The 22,063-nt window shown below is 38.7% G+C and overlaps 1 protein-coding gene across 1 annotated transcript in view; it reads left to right on the top strand.

The window, feature by feature from the left end:
- Positions 1-22,063, top strand: part of LOC134541927 (mitoguardin) — a 232,757-nt gene that overhangs the window by 194,471 nt on the left and 16,223 nt on the right. The window contains exon 4 of the mRNA XM_063385679.1: positions 21,255-21,460. Coding sequence (XP_063241749.1) covers positions 21,255-21,460 — 206 coding nt within the window. The remainder of the gene's footprint in view (positions 1-21,254; positions 21,461-22,063) is intronic.

Below are 22,063 nucleotides of genomic sequence, written 5' to 3'. Positions count from 1 at the left end.
TATAAGAGGTAGGGGCCAGAAATTTTGCCTACTGAAAGTATACAATACATTTAACATAACCGCTTTTTTCAAATTTAGTTATCATATCATATATTATTTCTGTGATGAAAAAAATATAATCAATATTTTGATTTGTCCAGATACAGTGGAATTTTGCTTATATTTATAATTATTTAGCAAAAACTGAAAAGGCCATTGAAATGTATTGTACATCACCTTCCGATCAGTGTCTTCATGATCATGATGGGTTTAAAAACCTGGTTGTAATCAAGTCTTTAACTATTTCATGACAACATTTATACTTAATAATTTGGAGATAGGCCTTTTCTATCCTAAGCCCCTGAGCTTTCACTATCTGGTCTGGCGACCGACCTGACACTCTTCAACCACCCCAAGGGTCTCCGATTGCACATCCGATAAAAAAAAAGCTGTTCGTTCATTTGTTTTTGTGTCACAGACTTCACACATTTATGCCAAGGGAATATTCCGCTGATGTGACGCCATACGAATGTATTATTCGCGACCATACAACTTTTTTGTTTGTCATCGGGAAGAAATGTTCATTTTGAATTGAGCATTTTTAAATGTCAGCGTAGAATATGCTTATCTGCCCATTTTGTTTCTTTCCATAATAATGAGTAAAGTTAACATTGTCATAGACATTTTATTATATTCGTTTGCCGTCCAAGTAAACCTGTCACTATATCGCACGTAATTATATATTTTACTAATTTGTTAGTTGTCATTTTATTTAAGTTACAAATAACAGTAATCAAAAACTATTACTTAATAGTCCAGAAAAGAGATTGAGTTATTATTCATTTAATAGGGGTTTAAAATATGGTACTACATACATATTATATATATTATATATATTATACATATTATATATATTATACATATATTATCTTGTTGTCTTCTTTGTAACTTTACTGGAAGAATGGCATTTGGTATGTATGTTAACTCACAATGAAAATACTTCAGAAGTACTCAACAGTGAACAACCTAGGCCCTATACTAATTTCATTATGTTCATGGAAATATAATTAAAATTACAAATAATGAACTGTATGTGTTTCACGTAGAGATATCGTACGAACTGTATGTGGTACAGACCAACACTTGCTAAGGCTCTGAAAATACTTAATTTCAGTTAATGTGTGGAGAATATTAAAAGTTAGAAATAATGATATATATAAAACAATGCAAAGTTATCAGCATAAAAATAGAAGTTATTTTTACGTAGCGCCTATTGGAATGAATATTTTGTGTTGAATTATGTGGCATGATTAATATTCTCTTATGGTATGTGTGTTTTGTTAAAATCTTATAAAACATAACTTACTGTTGAAGGATTTTCATTTTTTTTTGTTATGATCTTATTTAAACAAGTTTTAATTATATTACACATGTCTATTTTAAAATCATTTTAATGTATACTTATAGAATTGTAATAGGCTTTATAAGGACTCTCAAAATGCATGTGAGTATCTATAATTATCTGCATCACCATTATGGCCGTTTCACAAGATCAAATATTTATTGAATTCAATCAGTTGCATTCATTGTACATGATTTTCAATTTGTACATTGAATTCAATACAAATTGAAGATGTTATTCAACTAAGCTTATTAACTTATAAGTATTTTGTTTGTCCAGTACATAAAAGTAAAAGATTCTTTATTATTTAAATAATGAGCATCTATAAGCAATAACGTTTTCTAAATATTTACATAAACATAATGAAATCTAATTTTTCAATACTTTATATCTACGATCACATCAACGGCAGTATTATGTAATCAATGAGGTAATGAAATATCTTTAAAAGATATTTTCTCCTCTGTAAAGTAAATTTGTGATACAGCCTTCTTAATGTTAGTCTAGTGAGTTATTTCGTCTTCTAATATGCTACAACAATATATAAAACTAAGTTTTGTTAGTGTTTTAGTCTTTTGTAATGTTAAAGTGTAATGTAATCAATTCATTTTTTTTTGTAAATTCTTATTCATAAAGATACATATCATAATAAGATAAATAGTAATATTTGTAAATTTAGATTCTTTGAAACAACATCGATAAGAGGTTCTCTCTCCTACCTCTGTTAAACTGTATGATGGTGCATTGTAAAAAAATTAGGTAGTCTGACTTAAGTGAGATTGTATTTAGATTGTGTGTAATGCATATGCAATATTAAGCATAAGAATTTATGTTATTATCCTTTTAAAACGTTACACTATGAATTTCGTATACTTTTTAATGTCAACTACCATTATTTTTCACGGAATATTACATCCAGATAAAGAATAATTACCACATGTTTGAAGATTAATTGTATTCCGATACATTTAAAGTATTAAAATTTTTAGATACGACTCATACTACAGTTGTAAATGTGAGGTTTCTTGATTCTGAATTCCTGCACCGCAATTTCCTAGTGAGCCGCCGGTCAGATTGTCATCCTCTCAGATTGTCGAGGAACCAGATACATTTTTCGTCGAGTAATCTGGCGGTATAGTAGTTTTATCACGCGCTGCGGTTACAGTTACTTCGGTTGAATAAGCCACTAAATCTCACTGTTAAAAGAGAGAACTTCTAGACCAGAATATTGGAAATAAAAATTTACTGACACGGCCTCTTAAGGCGGGCCGGAGCACGAGCGCCCAGGGGTCAGGGTCGGGGCCGTGCGAGCCGTGATTACGACCGTGTGGATGCTACAGCGCAGCGCATACCCAGTGCGCAGTGTGCATTCACTCTCCCTGTCCAGTGCGTTAGCGCCGTCCTTGTTCCGGCGTGCTCCGTTGCCAGACGCACGCCACAGAGCGCGAAACTTCCAGACACAACTTTGTAATGTAAAGAAAATTTGTTAGATGTATCGGAAAATTTTGTAGGTATCATGTAAGGTAGAATTCGGAATGAGAATTTTGGAAATACATTTTCCTTATGTATTTCACCAAGAGCATCATCTGATAATTTCCATTTATTTTTATTTCTTTATTTGAAGGAGATGTAAATTGAAAGACGCCATCTTGGTTCCAAACGGTTTTGCTAACACTGTGTTTATATTATCCAATTTGAAGAAGTTGGGCTCTTTTCCAACATTGCACATACTTTCATTTAATGCCTTGTTTTTAACAGTGACTGACTGTCCTGTGAAATAATAATTTATGTTTAGCATTTAATTTTTTTTTCCTGTCAGAATTACTACAACTGAAAGACACTATTTTATGGTCTTAGAAACATCAAGAAATAGTATGGTAAAAATATATGTTAAAACTTATAATGATTAACGATGGAACACAAAATACCAGCCGGGTGGCATCAATCTGGCAACAGTGTTCGCCGTTTACTCTGTACTGCAATCTAAGCATGAGACAGGCTATAGTGTAAGTGATCCTCTCGAGCCGCCCATCCGACCGTCTGGCTCCAACTGGCTGTGGAGGGAACACCCGGTACTCGGAGACACAAGGCTTCTGTCGATTCATCCTGCAGCGCAGTGCGCTTGAAGCATACCTCATTTACGCTCAGATCTAGTACTTTTTCCTTTCATATAATAATATTACAGTAACTTCAATATGTTTTTTTATTAATAGAGACCGGAAAAAATCGCGGATTCATTCGGCGATAGGCTAAACTTCAACTACATATACCTTTAAGCTGCTCTTACTATTGGCTCACTGGCCATCTGGATAACTCTGGGCCAATGAGAAACCATCAACCAAAGACGTATCGAATCACAAGCAAGCCAGTTGAGACGACTCACAAGTCAGCAGCCAATGAACTGGCGTTATTTTCCCGAGTATACAGTGTAGTCAATCCTGAAGGTCATTGAAACCGCGATTTTTTCCAGTCCCTAATTATTAAGCGTAATTATTTTTAAAAACTATGGAACGTATGTGTGTGTGGTGTGATATTTAAGTTCGAGCATTGCAATGTCATAATTACTTCATAAATTGTTAATACCATAACAAATTATAATTTAGTACTTTTTTTTTTTCAAATCTAGTACTTTTTTCTCGCCTTAAGTTGGTACGAAATATTTTTTCCCTTGTGGACACCCTGAACGTGACTGCGCCTCAGTATGGGGCATGCAAAAGATTTAGAAACTACCCGTGCGTTAAAACACTGTGTTTCGTGATTGGTCGAGAGTCACTTTTCATGTGCACGTGTACTGTCAGCAACACAGTTTAACCGGTCAATATGTTTTTTTTTGACTGGCAGACGTGTGTTCTGAGCTGTCGGATGGCATTGTCCTGTCACAGGGTGAATTTGGGTTGGTCAACGCTGACTGATTCCAGCACTTTCTTACATCTGGCAGTTCCGTTATTCTGTGTGAACATAACTCAGATTGAGTTTAGATTTTATTTTCTTTCGTTGGTTTGCATGGCTTCGTGCAGGCAACGGTACGCGGACAGGAAATGAATCGCTGATCTCGGTTCCTCCTTCTTCCAAACAGACATCGCTTTCTTCGCGTTTCGACTTTCACAAACTGTTCGTGCTCGGGACCTCATCACGACCGGCTGTTGTCGCATGGGCCATAAAAAAAAAAAGGAGAGGAAAACAAAACAAAAAATAATCTTCCTCAATCTTCCACTTGTCTTTCCTCCTCTATTTTGCTTTGACGGAATTAATCCGTGACGTTTTCTCAAGGAAAGGTCCACGAACCGCACGCAGATTCTTGTCAAAACTCGAATCATCGTAAGAAAATGTACTGCGAAGTTGTGTCTGGTATTCGCCACTGACTGTTCCAGGCCGCTTCCATGCTGACGTAACAGCTAAAGGTCTTCGGCGACTTCTAGGACAGACTCCACGAGCCTCTGCATGCTTGACCAAGTGCCACGTCTCATTGGTTGCCGATGCAATCTAGGTAGCCTGTTATTGGCTACTACTTCTCAGTCAGGGTCCCAGAGTAATTCGGATACGCAAAAAGCTGTTAAATATGTTGTGATGAGATGTCCCCCTTTACCCCCTCGGGCGTCCGCCACTGTTACCTATTATTACTTATTATTCGCGGGTTCGTTTCGCGGCAGGCTAGAATCCAAATTCGTTCACCGTCATGCTCTTTCAGTGTTTGGGCCACCGTTTATCTGAAGGACTCTCATCCAGTGAAAAACCCTCAACACAAGAAGTATCGAGTCACGAGCATCCCATTTGACTGGTGTGACGAGTCAGGTCACAGGATTCATTAGCCAACAAGCAGGTGTTATTTCCCCGAGAACATGGAGTATCGTGGAGTGGCGGTCATTTAAACCGTGAATTTTTCCAGCCCCTACTTATTATTATGGCCATGCATATTTCGCGAAAAGATTCTGAGACTAGTTATAAGTAGAGACCTGTAAAATTCGCGGATTCTTTCGCGATAGGATAGAGTCCCAATACTTTTGACATTATTGTGCTTCAGTGATTGGGCCACAGTTTATCAGAAGGATTCTGGGGCAATGAAAAATCTTTAACAGAAGAATTAGCGAATCACGATCATTCCAGTCAACAGGTGTTACGAGTCGGTAACCAATCAGCAGAGGTAATTTGCACGAGTGCATAGAGGATCATTGAGTCTATCCTTTAGGGATTTGAAATCGCGAATTTTACAGGTCTCTAGTAATAAGTTAAAAACTGTAGCACCGTCTGTGTTTAGTGACTGGTTGAATTTCTCTCAGGTACATGTCGATTGATACAACACCAATAAGAGTAATTCAGTGCGAAAGCAAACGCGTCCTGAGTGGCTCGGTCAAGAAAAAAGGCAACGTTTCTCTCGCAGACGCCCGCCAGTCATAAGGCAGAAACCGCTGGTGCGGGTATACCTTGTTGCAGACTGATAGGCGTTCAGATTTATTCGCGAAAAATGCTTCCCCTAATTATTAGAGATCGAAAAAATTCGCTGGTTCAATGACCTTCAGGATAAACTCCAATATCCTCTACACACTCGGGCAAATGCTAACTGTTTGTTCATTGGCTGCTGACTTGTGAGTCGTCTCGACTGGGTGGCCTGTGATTCGACACTTCTATGAGTGAGGGTCTCTAATTGGCCCTCAGTCCTCCAGATTAACAGTGAATCAATGGCAGAAGCAGCACTAAGGTATAATTATTTGAAATTTAGCATAACACGAAATGAATCCGCGAATTTTTCAGGTCTCCACTAACTATAAACACTATTTCAAATAGTTTTGAGTAGATCTGATTGAGCGACTGTCCACACTGGGGGTTGTCTTCGGTCGCGAGTGACTCTAGACCTGCTCCTCGCCGGAAGCGATTACCGCCGGCTGAGGCTGGCCTCGCAGGAAGCCACGCGAAAGCTCGGCACGGAGCGCATCCGGCCGCCGTCCAGCCGACTGGAGAGCTGAGTCAGCGAGTAGCCTCCCCCCCGGGGGGTGTGTCTCTCTCTCTCTCTCTCTCTCTCGCCGAGTGACCTCATTCCTCTCGGCCCGAGCGCTGACCCACTTGCCGCGGAAACCCGCCAATTGGGCGCCCTCCCGCGGGACCTCTGCCTGCCCGAGTGACAACCCCCCCCCCCCCTCCCCAGGGCCGCAACTAGGGGGGAGCAAGCGGGGCATACGCCCCGGGCGCAAAGCTGTGGGGGCGCCGAAATCGCTTGCATTGTAATTCCTTCCTACTACAACTGGTAACTGGTAAAAAGTTTTTTTTTTTTTTTAACTTGCATGCCAGGAATGTCTAATCTAATTTACAATATAACGTCTCAACATATATTTAATGAACAAGTCTAGTGATTATACGGACTACTTTATGGACATAGTGGGTTCATGCATGGAAGGTACAGTAGCACAGAAGCTGTTACATGTAGGTATGGCAGATGCTTAAATAGCACCATTTTTACGTGGGAGGGCCCCCGGACCCCCAGCTTTATTGGTGTGGTACGTACAAAAAAAGGGGGGGGGGGCTCATGAATCCATTCATGCCCCAGGTGCCCAGAGAATCTAGTTGTGCCCTGCCCCCCCCCCCCTCCTTTTACACTTAAAGGAAGAGCTGGACAACACTACGATTTTAAAGTAAAATGTAAATTCACCCCACGAAATTAAATTAAATTTAATCGGCCATTTGCCATCACATTCGAAACTTCTTTTAACCAAGAACCAAGCGAGGCGGCGGTGGAACGTGATGATTCTGCGGTGGTGTTTCCTCGCCTTCCGCTGCGTTCACGAAGAAGAAAAAAAACGCAAGCTGAAAGTTGGGGAAACCCTTTCGTTGCGTCTAGCGTAGTTCGTTAAGCCGAAGTGAGTTCAGCTCTTCCGTCCTGTGTTTCTGGATCAGCTTGTAGACCCGGGGCTGCCCTCGCGCTTGGAATTGTCTCCGTTAGGTCCTTCCTGCGCGACAGGGAGGTGATAAGGCGTGCTGCCTGGAGTGGGGAACAAACAAATCCTTTTTACCCTAATGGACGAAGCACCTTTTTTTTTCAGAACTTGACTGTAAGTAATTTGTTTTTCAGTGTTATTTGTTTTCTCTCTCTCTCTTTTTAAATTTTAGTTTACAGCGACAAGACCGTATGTATAGCTGACGGGCCAATACATGTGGAGGTTAGTTATGCTCTCTGCCTTTGAAGATAACACGAGGCTGCGTCGTATCGTTAGCACTTTCCTCATATTTCATCTTCTTGAATTCCTGGCAATGAAGCTGTCCGAATAATAAGACGTCTGGCAGAAGACACGAATGTAAGCGCCAGAGTTGTGGTGGAATAAACTCACAGTTGTTTCGGCTGACATTGCATCCTCCATCTTCAGGGAATTTTTTTTTTTATCTAGTGTGAGAATTCCTCTGCGGCCGAGGTCGCTGGACGCGTCAAGCTCAAGCGATGGGGGTCGTGGGTTCGCATCCCAACTAGAGGTGTAAAAGTAACGAAAAAAAGCGTACCCGTATGTATTCGTCAGGGGCGTAGCCAGGGGGGGAGGTTAGGGGTTCAAACCCCCCCTTAGCAATAATCATTAATTAATATCTTAATCACTCAAACAAATTTCATATTAAAAATTAATAAAAATTTTACCATTACAATATTTAAATTTAAGTACCGAAAACTGCTAAAATAGCACTATTTTACACCTTAAAATCCAAATTTTCCCGTGGGAGGACCCCCGGACCCCCCACTTTGATACGGGGGGGGGGGGGGGGAGGTTGCTTCTTAACATCCCCCATACACAAATCCTGGCTACGCCACTCTATTCGTTACTATAACAATTAGTACTCGTTACTATCGTATCGTTACGTTACTCGTTACTTCTGATACCGCATAACATGCTATGTTATGTTACAGCAACGAATCGAGTCGTGTTGCGTACGCGTAAAGTATGACGTCACGTAAATAATAGTAAATCGAATATAAACAATTAATAATATTTGATAATTAACAGCTTTTGTTAACCAACAAACAATTATATCTCATTAGAGCGGCTTTATTATATTATTATCTCTTTTAAGATAAGAACAAAAAAAGTGAAAATACGCGATAATAAAAAACAAAAACATACATATTTCTAATTTGTAAAAAATAATTTCTTACGTTGTTACAAATCGTTCTTTGTAACGTACGTTTTCATCGAATAAGCGCGCGCATGCGTGAAACATACGAAAAATGCGAGTAACGAAATGCATTCGTGTGTAAAGTTTCGTTACTCGATACTAGACGGCGCACCCGTTACTCAGTACCGAATACATACGGTTTGCTACAGCTCTAATCCCAACACTTAGGAATCTCATACTGATTCATGAGCACTGAGTCGGTGTTAGGAATCAATAAAGAAGCGGAATGTTTATTATAATTATTAAATTTTAATTATTTATTAAATAATTAAGTTATAATTTATAATGCAGATAAATTATGCTTTCGCGAGTATAACCTCACGTATATAAATACACTTGTAAATACACTTTAAAAATTTTATAAATATAATTTGTCACTAATATTCACAATAAATGTTATTAATTAAATGGACCGTTATTCAATATAAATCACCGGAGTAACTACGTCTACTATCGAATCATTCGATTTTCAGAACAAAGGTGTAACATAAAACGTCTTTGTCTAGGATAAAAACCCTTCCGAAGAGAAGAAAGTCGAATCCCGGCCACCATAAAACATAACGCGACCACGGAAAAACTCTAAATCGAAAAGAATATACTTTTAAAATATTCAAAATTTAGAGGCATCATGCCCTCTTTACCCGGGCACATTTTCCACGATAACCCAGCCTATTTGGAACGGAAAAAATTCAAATAAAAAAAACGCATGGAATTTTAAAGTATTTGAAATTTTGGGTGTTTATCCACCACCTCCCCCCCCCCCCACACACACACACACACAATTCCCGGTAACAGTCGACCCCGGGGCAAATTCCCACCATGCCCCGACCTCATGGATACACAAAAAGTCTGGTTATTACCCATAGCTCGAAATAAGTGGTTTTTGACCCTCTGACCCCTCCCCCAACCCACACTTAACACTAATATTGTATTGCCAGAGTTTCTTTAAATGTATGCAACATTTCAACACATTTGGACGTAGAAAAGTGGGAAAAAAAATTGATGGGAAAGATTTTATTACAAAGTACATACATACATACAGGTGAAGCTAATAAAAGCATGGTAAAAAGAGGTTATAGGCAGGGGCGCAACAACTAAATTTCCAAAGGGGGGGCAATATACCTTTTTATAAAGAATCATCGATCCCCCCCTATTGAAGCGGGGGGTCCGGAGGTCCTCCCCCGGGAAAATTTGTACTTCAAGGTGGAAAATGGTGCTATTTAAGCAGTTTTATTATCTAAAAAATTATTACACAGCACTTTCTTTGCCCCAATTCGCCCCCACTTCAAGGTTTCAGAGAGGGGGGGGGGGTGGGCAAAATAGCCTTGCCCCCCTGGTTATAGGCCTACCTAGTATGAAATAATCCAATGGACTGAGCTATGTATTTAATAATGTTATGGCAATACGATAAACAAATAAAATGTATTCATATGTATGTATTGGCTTAAAGCACAAGCTGCATGAAACAAAAATTTCAAGAAGTATTCCATTGCCGTCCCACGCACTCGTCAGCTCGGCTTCCCGCCTGTCGAGGCCTCAATTAGCGACCGCCGCGCTGCCTGGCGGGGGCCGGTGCCACTTCTGCGCATGCGCGGTCGTCCTCGGCCCCGATTGGCGGGCGGCCCACTGGCGCACGCACCCTCTCGCGGCGGGACTGACGTCAGCGCTCATCAGTCGCAATGGGCCCCGTCTGCCTCACTCAAGACGCGTGCGTTCACTTCCGCACAGAGTCTGTGATACAGTAGACAGGCGCCTCGAAGAAACTCTGCCAATCACGAAACACAGAAGAATTTTTTTTTTCAACGACGTACGGTGCAAATGGCGCGTGTCCCAAGAATTGTGCCAAATCGCTAGGGACCTGAAAAATTCGCGGTTTCGATGACCTCCAGGATAGTCTACACAGTCCTCTGTACACTCGGGCAAATAACGCCAATTCGTTGGCTGCTGACTTGTGAGTCGTCTCAACTGGTATTGCCCGTGGTTCGTCACTTCTTTGGTTGAGGGTTTCTCATTGGCCCAGAGTCGCCCAGACGAACAGTGAGCCAATAGCAAAAGCAGCTTAAAAGTATATGTGTATGAATTTCAGACTATCGCGAAATGAATCTGCGAATTTTTCCGGTCTCTACAAATCACGTATGGTGTTGACTAGGATGACTTAGAGATTCAAAGTTTGATAAACTGAAAGGACTGTAGACTTCGAATAAGATTTTTTTTTTTTTCATTCACCAGTCTGCAATGAGACGCCACTGAAGCTATTTGGCGTGCTGTTGAGTGGCGGAGGGACTAGCTCGGCTGACGAGATCAACGACCATATATACAGGGCCACAACTATGGGGGGGGGGGGGGGGCAAGCGGGGCATACGCCCCGGGCGCAAAGCTGTGGGGGCGCCGAATTCGCTTGCATTGTAATTTTCTACTAGTGGGTTCATGCATGGAAGTTACAGTAGCACAGAAACTGTTACATGTAGGTATGGAAAATGCTGAAATAGCACCATTTTTCCGTGGGAGGGCCCCCAGACCCCCCGCTTTATTAGTGTGTTATGTGCCAAAAATAGGGGGGGGGGGGGGCGCATGAATCAATTCATGCCCCGGGTGCCAGAGACTCTAGTTGCTGCCCTGCATATATATATATATATATATATATATATATATATATATGAAAGACTGGAAACTCAACGTTGTTTTCCTGTACGTGCATACAATCACCGACTTCACTGCCATCTGCGAATCTATAAATGAAGTAACGTGATTGTGTGTGACGATGGAATGCATTGAAAAAAATCGATTGTTCAGTGTTTTTTTTTAAAGCTCAACAGAGGCTCTCGCACAGTATAGTATTAATAATACTAAACGCCTCAAGACTTGTTTATTGGTCAGTATGTTCGTTACAATTTTTGAACGCTAAAGGGTTTGTTTTTCTTTTTAAAATCAGCTCTTCTTTACAATATGGAATAAATTATAACTGCTAATTAAATTTTCTTCGGGCATTTTAGAAACGATCAGGTGATAACACATTACCGTAAAAAAAAACAATAATATGAAATAATAATATATGTTGTTACTAATGTTTATTATTTAATTTTTAAATGTTATTCCTAGGGCCAAGCATATTTCACGAAAAGATTTTGAGACTAGTTATAAGTTAAAACACTGTAGCACCGTCTGTGTTCCGTGATTGGGTGAATTTCTTTCAGCTACATGTCGATTGATGCAACACCAATCACAGTAGTTCAGTGCGAAAGCAAACGCGTCCTGAGTGGCTCGGTCAAAAAAGGCAACGACTTCTCTCGCAGACGGCCGCCAACGGGTCGTTACCACAACGCCGAAATACCACAACGCCGAACGTACAATAACGCCGAATACCATAACGCCGAATTCCAAATTGACCACAACGCCGACGACCCGAAAACTGCTGTGTACCACAACGCCGAATGACCACAACGCCGAATGACCACAACGCCGAAAAATGTTGCTTCGGGAGTGCCACATGAGCAAACTGAAAACAACTTAATGAATTTATGTGTGTTTCTTAAAAGTACCTTAACGCCGAAATACCACAACGCCGAATACCATAACGCCGAATTCAAAGTTGACGATAACGCCGAAATCCAAATTGACCATAACGCCGAATCCATACTTGACCACAACGCCGAATCCGTATTTGACCACAGCGCCGAATCCCAAGCGTGTTGCCTACCAGCCAGGAACCTAAACGCAGTATTTGGAAACTTATTTTATTTATAACGAAAGCAGCAAAGTTTGGAATCTTATCTGTAGTTGTACAGTGGCACAAATAATTAAAATAAATTATAATTGTCAGTTATTATATGAATTGTTAGCGAAAATTAGTAGCCCCGGATACTTTGTGATCGCAATAGTGATTTATAAAATCATTCCTCTCGATCTGTCTCCTCAGTTACTGCTTCGTTATCATTTCACTATAGCATTTAAACTCACTTCCATGTATCATTATTATCCCCCATGCCTAAGTTTCATTGTGCACTGTGGAGGTACAAATATAACTGAAGTAGCTATTCAAACGCTTGGAAAACATTTAAGTCTTGCAAGATGACTACATAAAATAATTATGCATTATATTAAGGTGGTTTGGACGCAATAATAGTTGTAGTTTTATATTTGTACCAAACAATGTCAAACTTTTAAACATTGATTCCGGTTTTCAATGGTTTCCCGAAAGGCTAATACTGAAATGGCGCGGTTGAGATATTCGGGCGTTTTAGGGTCTTGAAAATTACATTTCATAAATTCCTTACATATCGCAGGGGTTTCTGAATTTTTTCATGTTAAGAATAAATCTTGTTCTAGCCACAAATGCGTACTTAACTGCGATATAAATGTGTTTAACAAAATAAAAAAATAAGCATATTATACCTAAAAATTTTATCTTGCACCATTCGTATTTATGTTACAGATTTTACTAAAGTATAATTAGCGAACATATTTTGCTGTTTTTTTTTCATTCCCAGGGGCTTTATCTTGAGCCTAGCATAGATATAATTTAGTGTGATTGCAATAAATAATAAATTAAATATTATTTACTTGGCTACTGTAAATTTTATGCACCTAATTATAAATTTATCTTATTAAAGCGTAGCAACGAATTTGTAAAATAGCATGTATGTAAACTGATAAAGCTAGAGTTAGGTCCCGTTCGTACGTTTACTGCGTTCAAGAAAGGTAATTGGCTTGTGCAGGAGCCCAAGAACAAACTATTCTCTATACCGCGAGGGTAAACGTTGCTTCCGAAGAGCCCGCTAGAATGCGTGGAGTGCTCTGCTAGGAGGTGCTTGGCGCGGCCAGTGTGCTAAGGAAGGCACGCTGTTGTCACTTACTCGTCTGTTCTTTTCCAAGTGAACGAAGAGCGCCAGAAAGTCCAGAACACAAAACGTGACAACTTCCTAGTCGACAGTGTGAATATTTATGTAAACTAAATATATGTATGTTCAGTTCGAAAGCGTAGGTCAGATATTCTATTGGGTTTGCCATAAATATACGTTGCCGTGATGCAGTAATTACTGTGCGTATAGTGAAAAATCGTTACGTTTTTCTAGTAAGGCCTGTTCTACAATGCAACGGTAACGGAACAGACGGGACCGAAAACGAAAACGGATCGTTGATCCGTTCCGTCCGTATTTTTCTCTTTCTACAATTACACAGACCCGTAAGAAAAACAGCCAGTAAATAGCAAGCGTGACGTCACATAAAACTAAGAGTATCAAATTAATTACTTTTTAAATCCTTGTATTATATGTACGGTAGTATATCTGGAAATATAGAAATAGCCATTTGGAAAGGAATTCCGATATAATGGAAGGCATAACTCTCCTCGCCTTACGTTTAAACATTTCCTTTTAAAGTTTTTCTCCATATTGTCATATATATAGTAAATATTTTAACCATGAAAATCAGCAGTTCGTTAAAATTCGTCACGACGAAAAACACGCAAAGAATTCAAACACTTGTTTCCATTTTGTTTATGTCAAATAAAAATATAAAAATTTAACAAAAATAAATCACATTTCAGTTGTAGGAATGAAAACACAAACGTAGCTTGAGAAAAGCAGTGAAAAAATAACGTGCTCCTATTGGTCCAACGGAGCAACATAAACGGAAGAGCTCAGCATTGCTGAACTGGTTCATGCGGGTCCGTCTCCGTCTGCGTGCTCTTGTAGAAGCTCTGTTCCGTGGGATTCGTCTCCGTATCTGTGTCATTGTAGAATGGGCCTAAGATGTCTTAATAGTTCTGTTACAACAATGGGGCGAAGGAAACAATCGTACTGTCCCAAGAAGAAAACGTATGCTCAGAAGTCGAAACTTGAGAGTGCAGCTATCGTGCATAGTGATCCTGTAAAAGCCATAACGCTAAAATTTATTTTTATTTTATGGCCGTACTAATATAAATAAAATCCTGCCAGTCAGTCAGAAGTGATAAAGGCAAAGAATGTGTTGCAAAAGCATTACGGTCGTACAATTAGTATATCTAACTATTATTAAACATACGTTAGAAAATAGCGAATATGTTGCGGACATGTAGACATGTTATAGCTTTTTAGAAAATGTTTGATGATAGCATTTTAACAGTGCAATATTTTTCAATGCATGTTATACATATTGTACTTACATTAAATACTATTTCCTTTAGTTTATTGTAAAATTCTTATGATGTTAATTTGATTAGGCTTTTATAAAGTTACTTTAATTGGTGCATTTAATACAGTTATGGTACTAACACCTGAAGAAGATTTGGTGGTTCTGCAATTGACAAGTCAGCCTCCATCCAAGGTAATCTGGGTTCGACTTGCGGTGGGGTGGACATCGGAATTTCCAACAAGAGATAGTGGCGTACATTGCCGGTGGTCGGTAGTTTTAATCGAGATACTCCCACGTCTGCCACCCTTATGATCCACCATTGTTAAATTCCCACCCCGTTTTATCTTTATTGGCGCTGATTATGTCGATTAAGTAGGTACTATAAACCTCACATTTACTAATGTATGCTTAGAAAATAAAGGACTTCATTGTTGTGTACTTCTATGCCATGTTTTTGTTAACATACAGCTCAGAATTATAAGAACAACTACTGAAAACTTCCTAGAATATCAGTGCAATGTGACTTACTTTCCAGTGTTAGAAAAACTGCCTCTGGACTGAATTTTAATTTGATTTATAACAACTAACCTTAAGCTATATTTATCTTATTTGTCTATATTTAATTTTTTTTCAGGCAGTTTTAATAGACCAGGCTATTGGTAAGCTGCTGTTTATTGGTGTCCGAAAACAAATACTGCTGTATAAGTGAGTAAGCAGCCAAGAGCGGATTTAGATTTTTTTGGGCGGGGGGAGGGGGGGGGGGAAACCACGATTTGGACCTAGTATATATATGTATAACTGCATAAGTCTTGTGCATATTTTACCCTTCTAAGAGTGAACTTGCATTCAAAAGGAGTTCGGTTTCCATCCCTGGTTCGGTCATATTAATTTCGGTTTTCCATTATTTCTCTATATCACTCCAGGCGCATAATGGGACGGTTCCTTAACAAATGCCATGCTTGATGATTCCTCCCAACAGTCTCTGTCTGATGTGTAAGGTGTGTGCGCAATCATCTCGTTGTCGCGGAGACGTAAAACTGTAGGAAATATTTAAATGCTATAGGGCAACAACTTTTTAGATTAGAAATAGAGTGCGAAAATTACTCCTAATAAGCACAGCTTTAAATTTGAATTTATTAGAATAAATAAAAGTGATTAGGCCTAAATTACAAAAAGGTATAAGGTTAAAATGATGTGTGCTTTTAAAATTTGCAGTTAAATAGATACCAAACCAAATATTTGTCGGCAAAGGTATGAATGCATTTTGCTGTAATATTTCAAATTTTTATTACCTCTTGGAACAAAAAGTTTTAAAATAGCGTGAGAAAAACAATCAATTGTGCGACATGAAGTCAAGCAAAATCTGAACTTACAATACAGCATGAATCGTAATTTAGTTTCTGTAGGTGTTGTATATTTAACATACTTACATGTAAATCACTTATTTTATAAATATTCCGTGAAAGTTGAAAAAAAAAATTTCCTCGAGGAACTGCCTTAAGTAAAAAAAAAACTTAAAAATTGAATATGACTTGTCCCGAACCAAAATTAAAAATGACCACAACAATTAAGTATGTTGCTAATTGAAGTCAACCAAACACTAAAAAAAATTAGCTCAATTAAATTTATTTAACATAACCAAATACTTAAAACTAATTTACATTATTTTTATGTTGAAAATTAAACATAAAACTTTTGAAATCAATAATTTTGGTAAACTGCTTGAAATACTACAGTGACAACTAAGTCATTCAGCATAATGAGAGGAGTGCAAAAATAAGAATTTGAAGATATTTAAAAATATACAATAAAAATTTAAAAACAAAATTCTATTAAACATAGGTTAAAAAAATATTTCAAAACATTGAATGTTGAAATATGTATCATTGTTTCCAATAAGGCACTATCATTTTTAAACAGTGGAAAAGGAATATTTGATGTAAACCATACACAAGTAAACATGGCTATAGCAAATATTGTAGTTCCTATTAAGATATTTGGCTATAGTTTCAGCCTTCGGAAAACAAAAAAAAAACAACTTCTAACAGCTAGATACATCGTAATTATTGCAACCAAACATAGCACAAACTTTCCCAGTCATTATAAATAACTTAAACAGGAGAAAACAAGGAAAAAACGTCCATTCAAAATTAGCAAAATAACATTGTCTCAAATGCGCTTTCAACGTAGGTCCAAGCTAGGCCGCCAGAATGCGCTGCTGAATGTGTCGCCCGTTCTTTTGACGACTTTCCTATATTGTCCTTCTAAAATATTTGGTTGAACCATCCTCACACTACCATAAACCTGTTTAGGGACCTAAGTGTGGGGGAGGAGGTGGTACACGTCCCACATTGTAAACAAACAACGTCTACCATCAACTACTAAGTACTATAACTACTATTATAAACGTTCATTTAGTAGTGAGTCAACGATGTGAGGGATATTACAGATAATACACACAGATTTACGCAATTACCGAATGCTGGTTGTGATCTGCCATACCACTGGCGCTAAAATACTAAATTCTTCCACCCTTGGTAACGTAAAAAAATTGATTTTCATATTTGAATTATTATCACCTTGTAAACACCGCTCTTAAAGTGACAATAGATGGTTAATACCACTATGCAAGACTAATTTATATTCAAAGTCATCCACTACTGTCGCGTCATAAGCTTGGAACAGTTTACCGACATCAGATTAGTCATCCCATGGCTGAGGGGATGACACTGACATTCCGCAAAATGTTTATTCAGACCTGTATAATTGTGGGTGTGAGTGTACATGAACGTAATAGAATTGTAATTTTTTATATTAGTACTAAGTCTGCCACTTAGGAGTGTTTTTGTGTATTTGTAGCATTTATGTAATTGTATCGTTTGAGCATTGATTTTTAAATAACATATCAACAAAATGAAAGTGTATTTTAAATGTGTCCAGTGTAAGGAACGTTAGCATGCCCTCTGCGCTTTTAAAGACGTTCATAAATGAGATTGAATCACTGGAAAATCAGGTGTTGGAGTAGCGATATATATACACAAAATCATAAAAGTGACTGCCTTAGACTTTCTCATGCCAGGTAGGCATGAATAATTATCAGCAGAAGTACGCCATAAGCACAGGGATATTGCCGTTAGGGTCCTGTACAAGCCAAAAAATATATATGTATATATGTACATACATATATATATATATATATTCCATATACTAATTAAACTGAAGACTGTTCACGGTAAATTTAACACTTCTGAGCACCTGGTTACTTTTTTTCTCTCGATCAATTTGTATCCTTTCACTACTCATTTATGCTAAATATTTAGATTTTTCTATTCAAGATAGTCTGTTTTTTTCAACCCAACAAAAACTATATGTTCGAAACCTCCACGAAATATAATATTGGTTGTTATTCAAATATAAGTTATTTTCAAAGTGTAAACTTTACCGTCAACGGCCTACCTTGAAAATGAACTAACAGTTGTACGCAGGAATCATAAATATTGCGCAACGATTTAAGGTGGCCGCCTGACAGCGGGTATTTTTTTAATGTTCGAGGCGTGGGAAGGGCAGGACAGCTAAGAGCGATACAGTCACGCGCATCAAGGTCCTAACGCCTATATCCGCCAGGCGGTCTTCTGACATGCAGCAACATTGTCGAAGACTCCCCTCTAAGGAAATTTCAGTGGGTATCCTATCATTTTAAGTCTAAATATTAAATATGAAGGTTTGTTGTACGTTCCTAAACCATTTTCAAGTCAGTGAAACTGTATTTTCAAACCTAAAATTGACTGTGAAAATAACCATTTTAGCCATTTTAAGTTTCCAAAAGAGGTTATTTATATAGAGGATTGTATAAGCTGGCAATGGTCTAGGAACATGTGTAACATATGTTAAGTGGTATTGGTAGCAAGTGCCGAGCACACACGCGGTACACTTGTGTGATACGTGAACTGCTGAAGCTCTGCACAGTATTTATAGCGGCCGGTCTAAACGACCACCTTAAATAACTTCACGTAACTGGATATAATAACCCAAAGATAGCTATCACATGAATACCAGAAGAACCTCGTATTTTACAAAAAATTTCGAAAACGCAGAAATTATAAAAAAATAAAGAAATTATATTGTTATGGGTATATTTCAGCATATTGTCTATCGCACGTAATTTCATTCTGAATAATTTAATATTTTTTTTACTGATTGTATGCTCGTGTAACATGCATATTTGGTGTTTAACAAGCTGTTTTGACAAAAAAATGCAAACTATGCTTACAAATAATGTATACAGAATTAACGTTATTTATAATAAACATAAAACTGTGAATTTTTCACACTTGAACGCATTTAAGGGGCCCGCCTATTGCAACGCCCTTAAGTAGTTTCATTTGTATCCAGATAGTAAATTTTCTGAAATAGCACCCTAAACACCCCATTTTTGGCTATTTAGACGCGAAGTAAAGGTTTTTATATTGCGCATGTTTTCTTGAAAGAAGTGTGTGTTTTTTCGTAGATAAACAGCATAAAGACACTTAACTAAATCTGTAAAAAAATTACTCTGACATGCTACAATGCAGTTTAGGCACATTTAGGCGAGCTCCTTAGGGAAATGCCAGGTAGTTTTACAGTAGTTATAATTTTTTTAAAGAAAATATAGTAGGCTTATTGGTATTAAAGAATCTCTTATTATTTCTACACTATTATACAATTATGTATAGCCTATCTACATTATTTTATAGCAATGAATAAAATAGTGTTTAAATTTATGCACCTAAAGTATTGTAAATATTGTTATGAAAATAGCCTAAAATGGTATAATACTTTTTTTGCAGACAAGTGGTGCTCTATTTGCAAAAAGCGTACATTTTAAATAAATACTTTTTGTGTAAATTACGAACTACAAACTACTACACTTATTGAGACAAATGTTTAAGACGCTCGTCCACTCATAGGTTACTTGTGTGAATGAGACACTAAATCGATATACCGCCCTTATCCTCGGTGCCTCCAACTCTGAGTCGCCCTTCACGTACAAGCAATTGAACGAGCATGCAGCGTTTTCATTGTGCAGCGTGTACCTACGGGACTTTAAGCGGTAACCATATCATTTTTGTTATAACTACGTAATTCTGAATCGAATAATATATTAGTAACACATCCGCACTGCAAGAGTGTAGGTTAGCTACAGCATTAGCCTCCCACAAAATCGATCCGGGTCCAATTTACTTCCAGATTTTCAACGAAATTTGGCAATTTTTTTCGGGATCTCGTGTTTTTCCTGCCCATCATTCCCGGCGCTACTTCATATCTAATTTATTTCCTCAAATCAACTCTAAGGAGCTGACATTTCAAAGGCCGCCTACTCTTCTTGAAACCCTTGTAAAAACGTCGCATTTTCGAAATAAAAAACATTAAACCTGACCTTGAATTGTAAAAAAAAAAAATGATTATTTCAAAAATATATTTTATTTCGATCAATGTTCCATTTGTCCTATAAAAAATAAGAAAGTGTATAATTTTTAGCTTCACAGTTGCAAGAGAGTGCGCTTATCTTACGAATACAGCATTTCAATGCCTGGCAGGTAGGCAACACGTTATGGTTTCGGCGTTATGGTCATATTAGAATTTCGGCGCTATGGTCACATTGAGGTTTCGGCGTTATGGTCATATAATGGTTTCGGCCTTATGGTCATATAATGGTTTCGGCGTTATGGTCATATTGTAGATTCGTTGGTGGAATTCGGCGTTATGGTATTTCGGCGTTTTTGTACATTTAAATTCTCTTTCAGTATATTTAGTGACTTTCTTCTGAGTTTGTTTTTGTGGCAGTACTGCAATGAAATTTTTCGGCGTTAATGTATTTCGGCGTTGTGGTCATTCGGCGTTGTGGAACACAGCAGTTTTCGGGTCGTCGGCGTTGTGGTCAATTTGGAATTCGGCGTTATGGTATTCGGCGTTATTGTACGTTCGGCGTTGTGGTATTTCGGCGTTGTGGTGCGTCCCCGCCGCCAACCACAAGGAAGAAACCGCTGGTGCGGGTATACCTTGTTGCCGTCTGATATGCGTTCAGATTTATTCGTGAAAAATGCCTGCCCCTAGTAATTCCTTGCACAAACATTTTAATTATTATTTAATTATGAGTAATAACGCGCTCTTTGAATTCCGGAAAGAACTAGCTAGCTACGGCAGCGCCATCCATCGTGTCGGTTTGAAGCATCGCTTGGGTGCGTGTCGGGCCGGGATGCAGGCGGGGTGTGGTCAGGGTGTCCACAATTGGTACTTTCGTACTATTTCTAGTACTTTTATAACTTTTTTAGTGGTCTAGTACAATTATAGTACATTTTTTTCTTTAATATAATTAAATTATAGTAACTCCAATATGTTTTATTATTAAGCGTAATTATTTTTAAAAACTATGGAATGTATGTGTGTGTGTGTGTGTGGTGTGATATTTAAGTTCGAGCATTGTAATGTCATAATAACTTTCCTAAATTGTTAAAAAACCATAACAAATTATAATTTAGTACTTTTTTTTTCTTTCAAATCTAGTTCTTTTTTCTCGCCTAAGTTGGTACGAAATATTTTGTTCCCTGTGGACACCCTGGGTGTGGTGTGCCCGCAGGCATGGAGGCGCTGGAGACGGCCATCAACTACTGGGACGACGCGCTGGCCGCCTACACGTCGGGCGGAGGCGCGGGGGCGGCGGGGGCGGCGGGGGCGGCGGCCGTGACGACGGCCGAGGAGGCGCAGTTCTGCCGCGACCTGCAGCGCCTCGTGGACGCCGCCTACGAGCTGCAGGACCAGTGCGAGCTGCTGTTCTTGGACCAGGTCGGCGCCTCTCCTGCCCCTTACCCTGCCTCTGCAACCCTGCCCCCTGCCGCTCTCGCCGCACCGCCCGCCTGTCAAACTGTCACAAGCCAGGGGCGCAACAACAGGGGTGGGGGGGGGAAGGGTATTTTGCCCCCGGCCCCTCTGAAACCTTAAAGTGGGCGCAAACGGGGGCAAAGAAAGTGCTGTGTAATAAATTGTTAGATAATAAAACTGCTTAAATAGCACTATTTTCCACCTTGAAATACAAATTTTCCCGGGGGAGGACCCCCCCGGACCAATCGCTTCAATAGGGGGGGAATCGATGATACTTTATAAAAAAAAGTATATTGCCCCCCCTCCCCTTTTTGGAAATTTAGTTGTTGCGCCCCTGGTCACAACCGACTCCTTCGGACACCAGTTGCCAACAAATAGCTCGTTACTCTACGAGAAGAAAATGTTTGAAACAATAAAACTGAATATTTTCTGTCGTGCGTTACAAAATTGTCGCATAATTCTAAATTTTGATCGATACTTTATTCAAGCATAAAAATAAGCATATAAACCATGAAAAGATACCGTAATAGAATATTCAACACTCGGACTTTCTTTTTTTTTTTTTTA

This window comes from Bacillus rossius (genome assembly GCF_032445375.1).
Source record: "Bacillus rossius redtenbacheri isolate Brsri chromosome 4 unlocalized genomic scaffold, Brsri_v3 Brsri_v3_scf4_2, whole genome shotgun sequence".
Taxonomy (NCBI): Eukaryota; Metazoa; Arthropoda; class Insecta; order Phasmatodea; family Bacillidae; genus Bacillus; species Bacillus rossius.
This window is presented reverse-complemented; position numbering and strand designations above follow the sequence as displayed.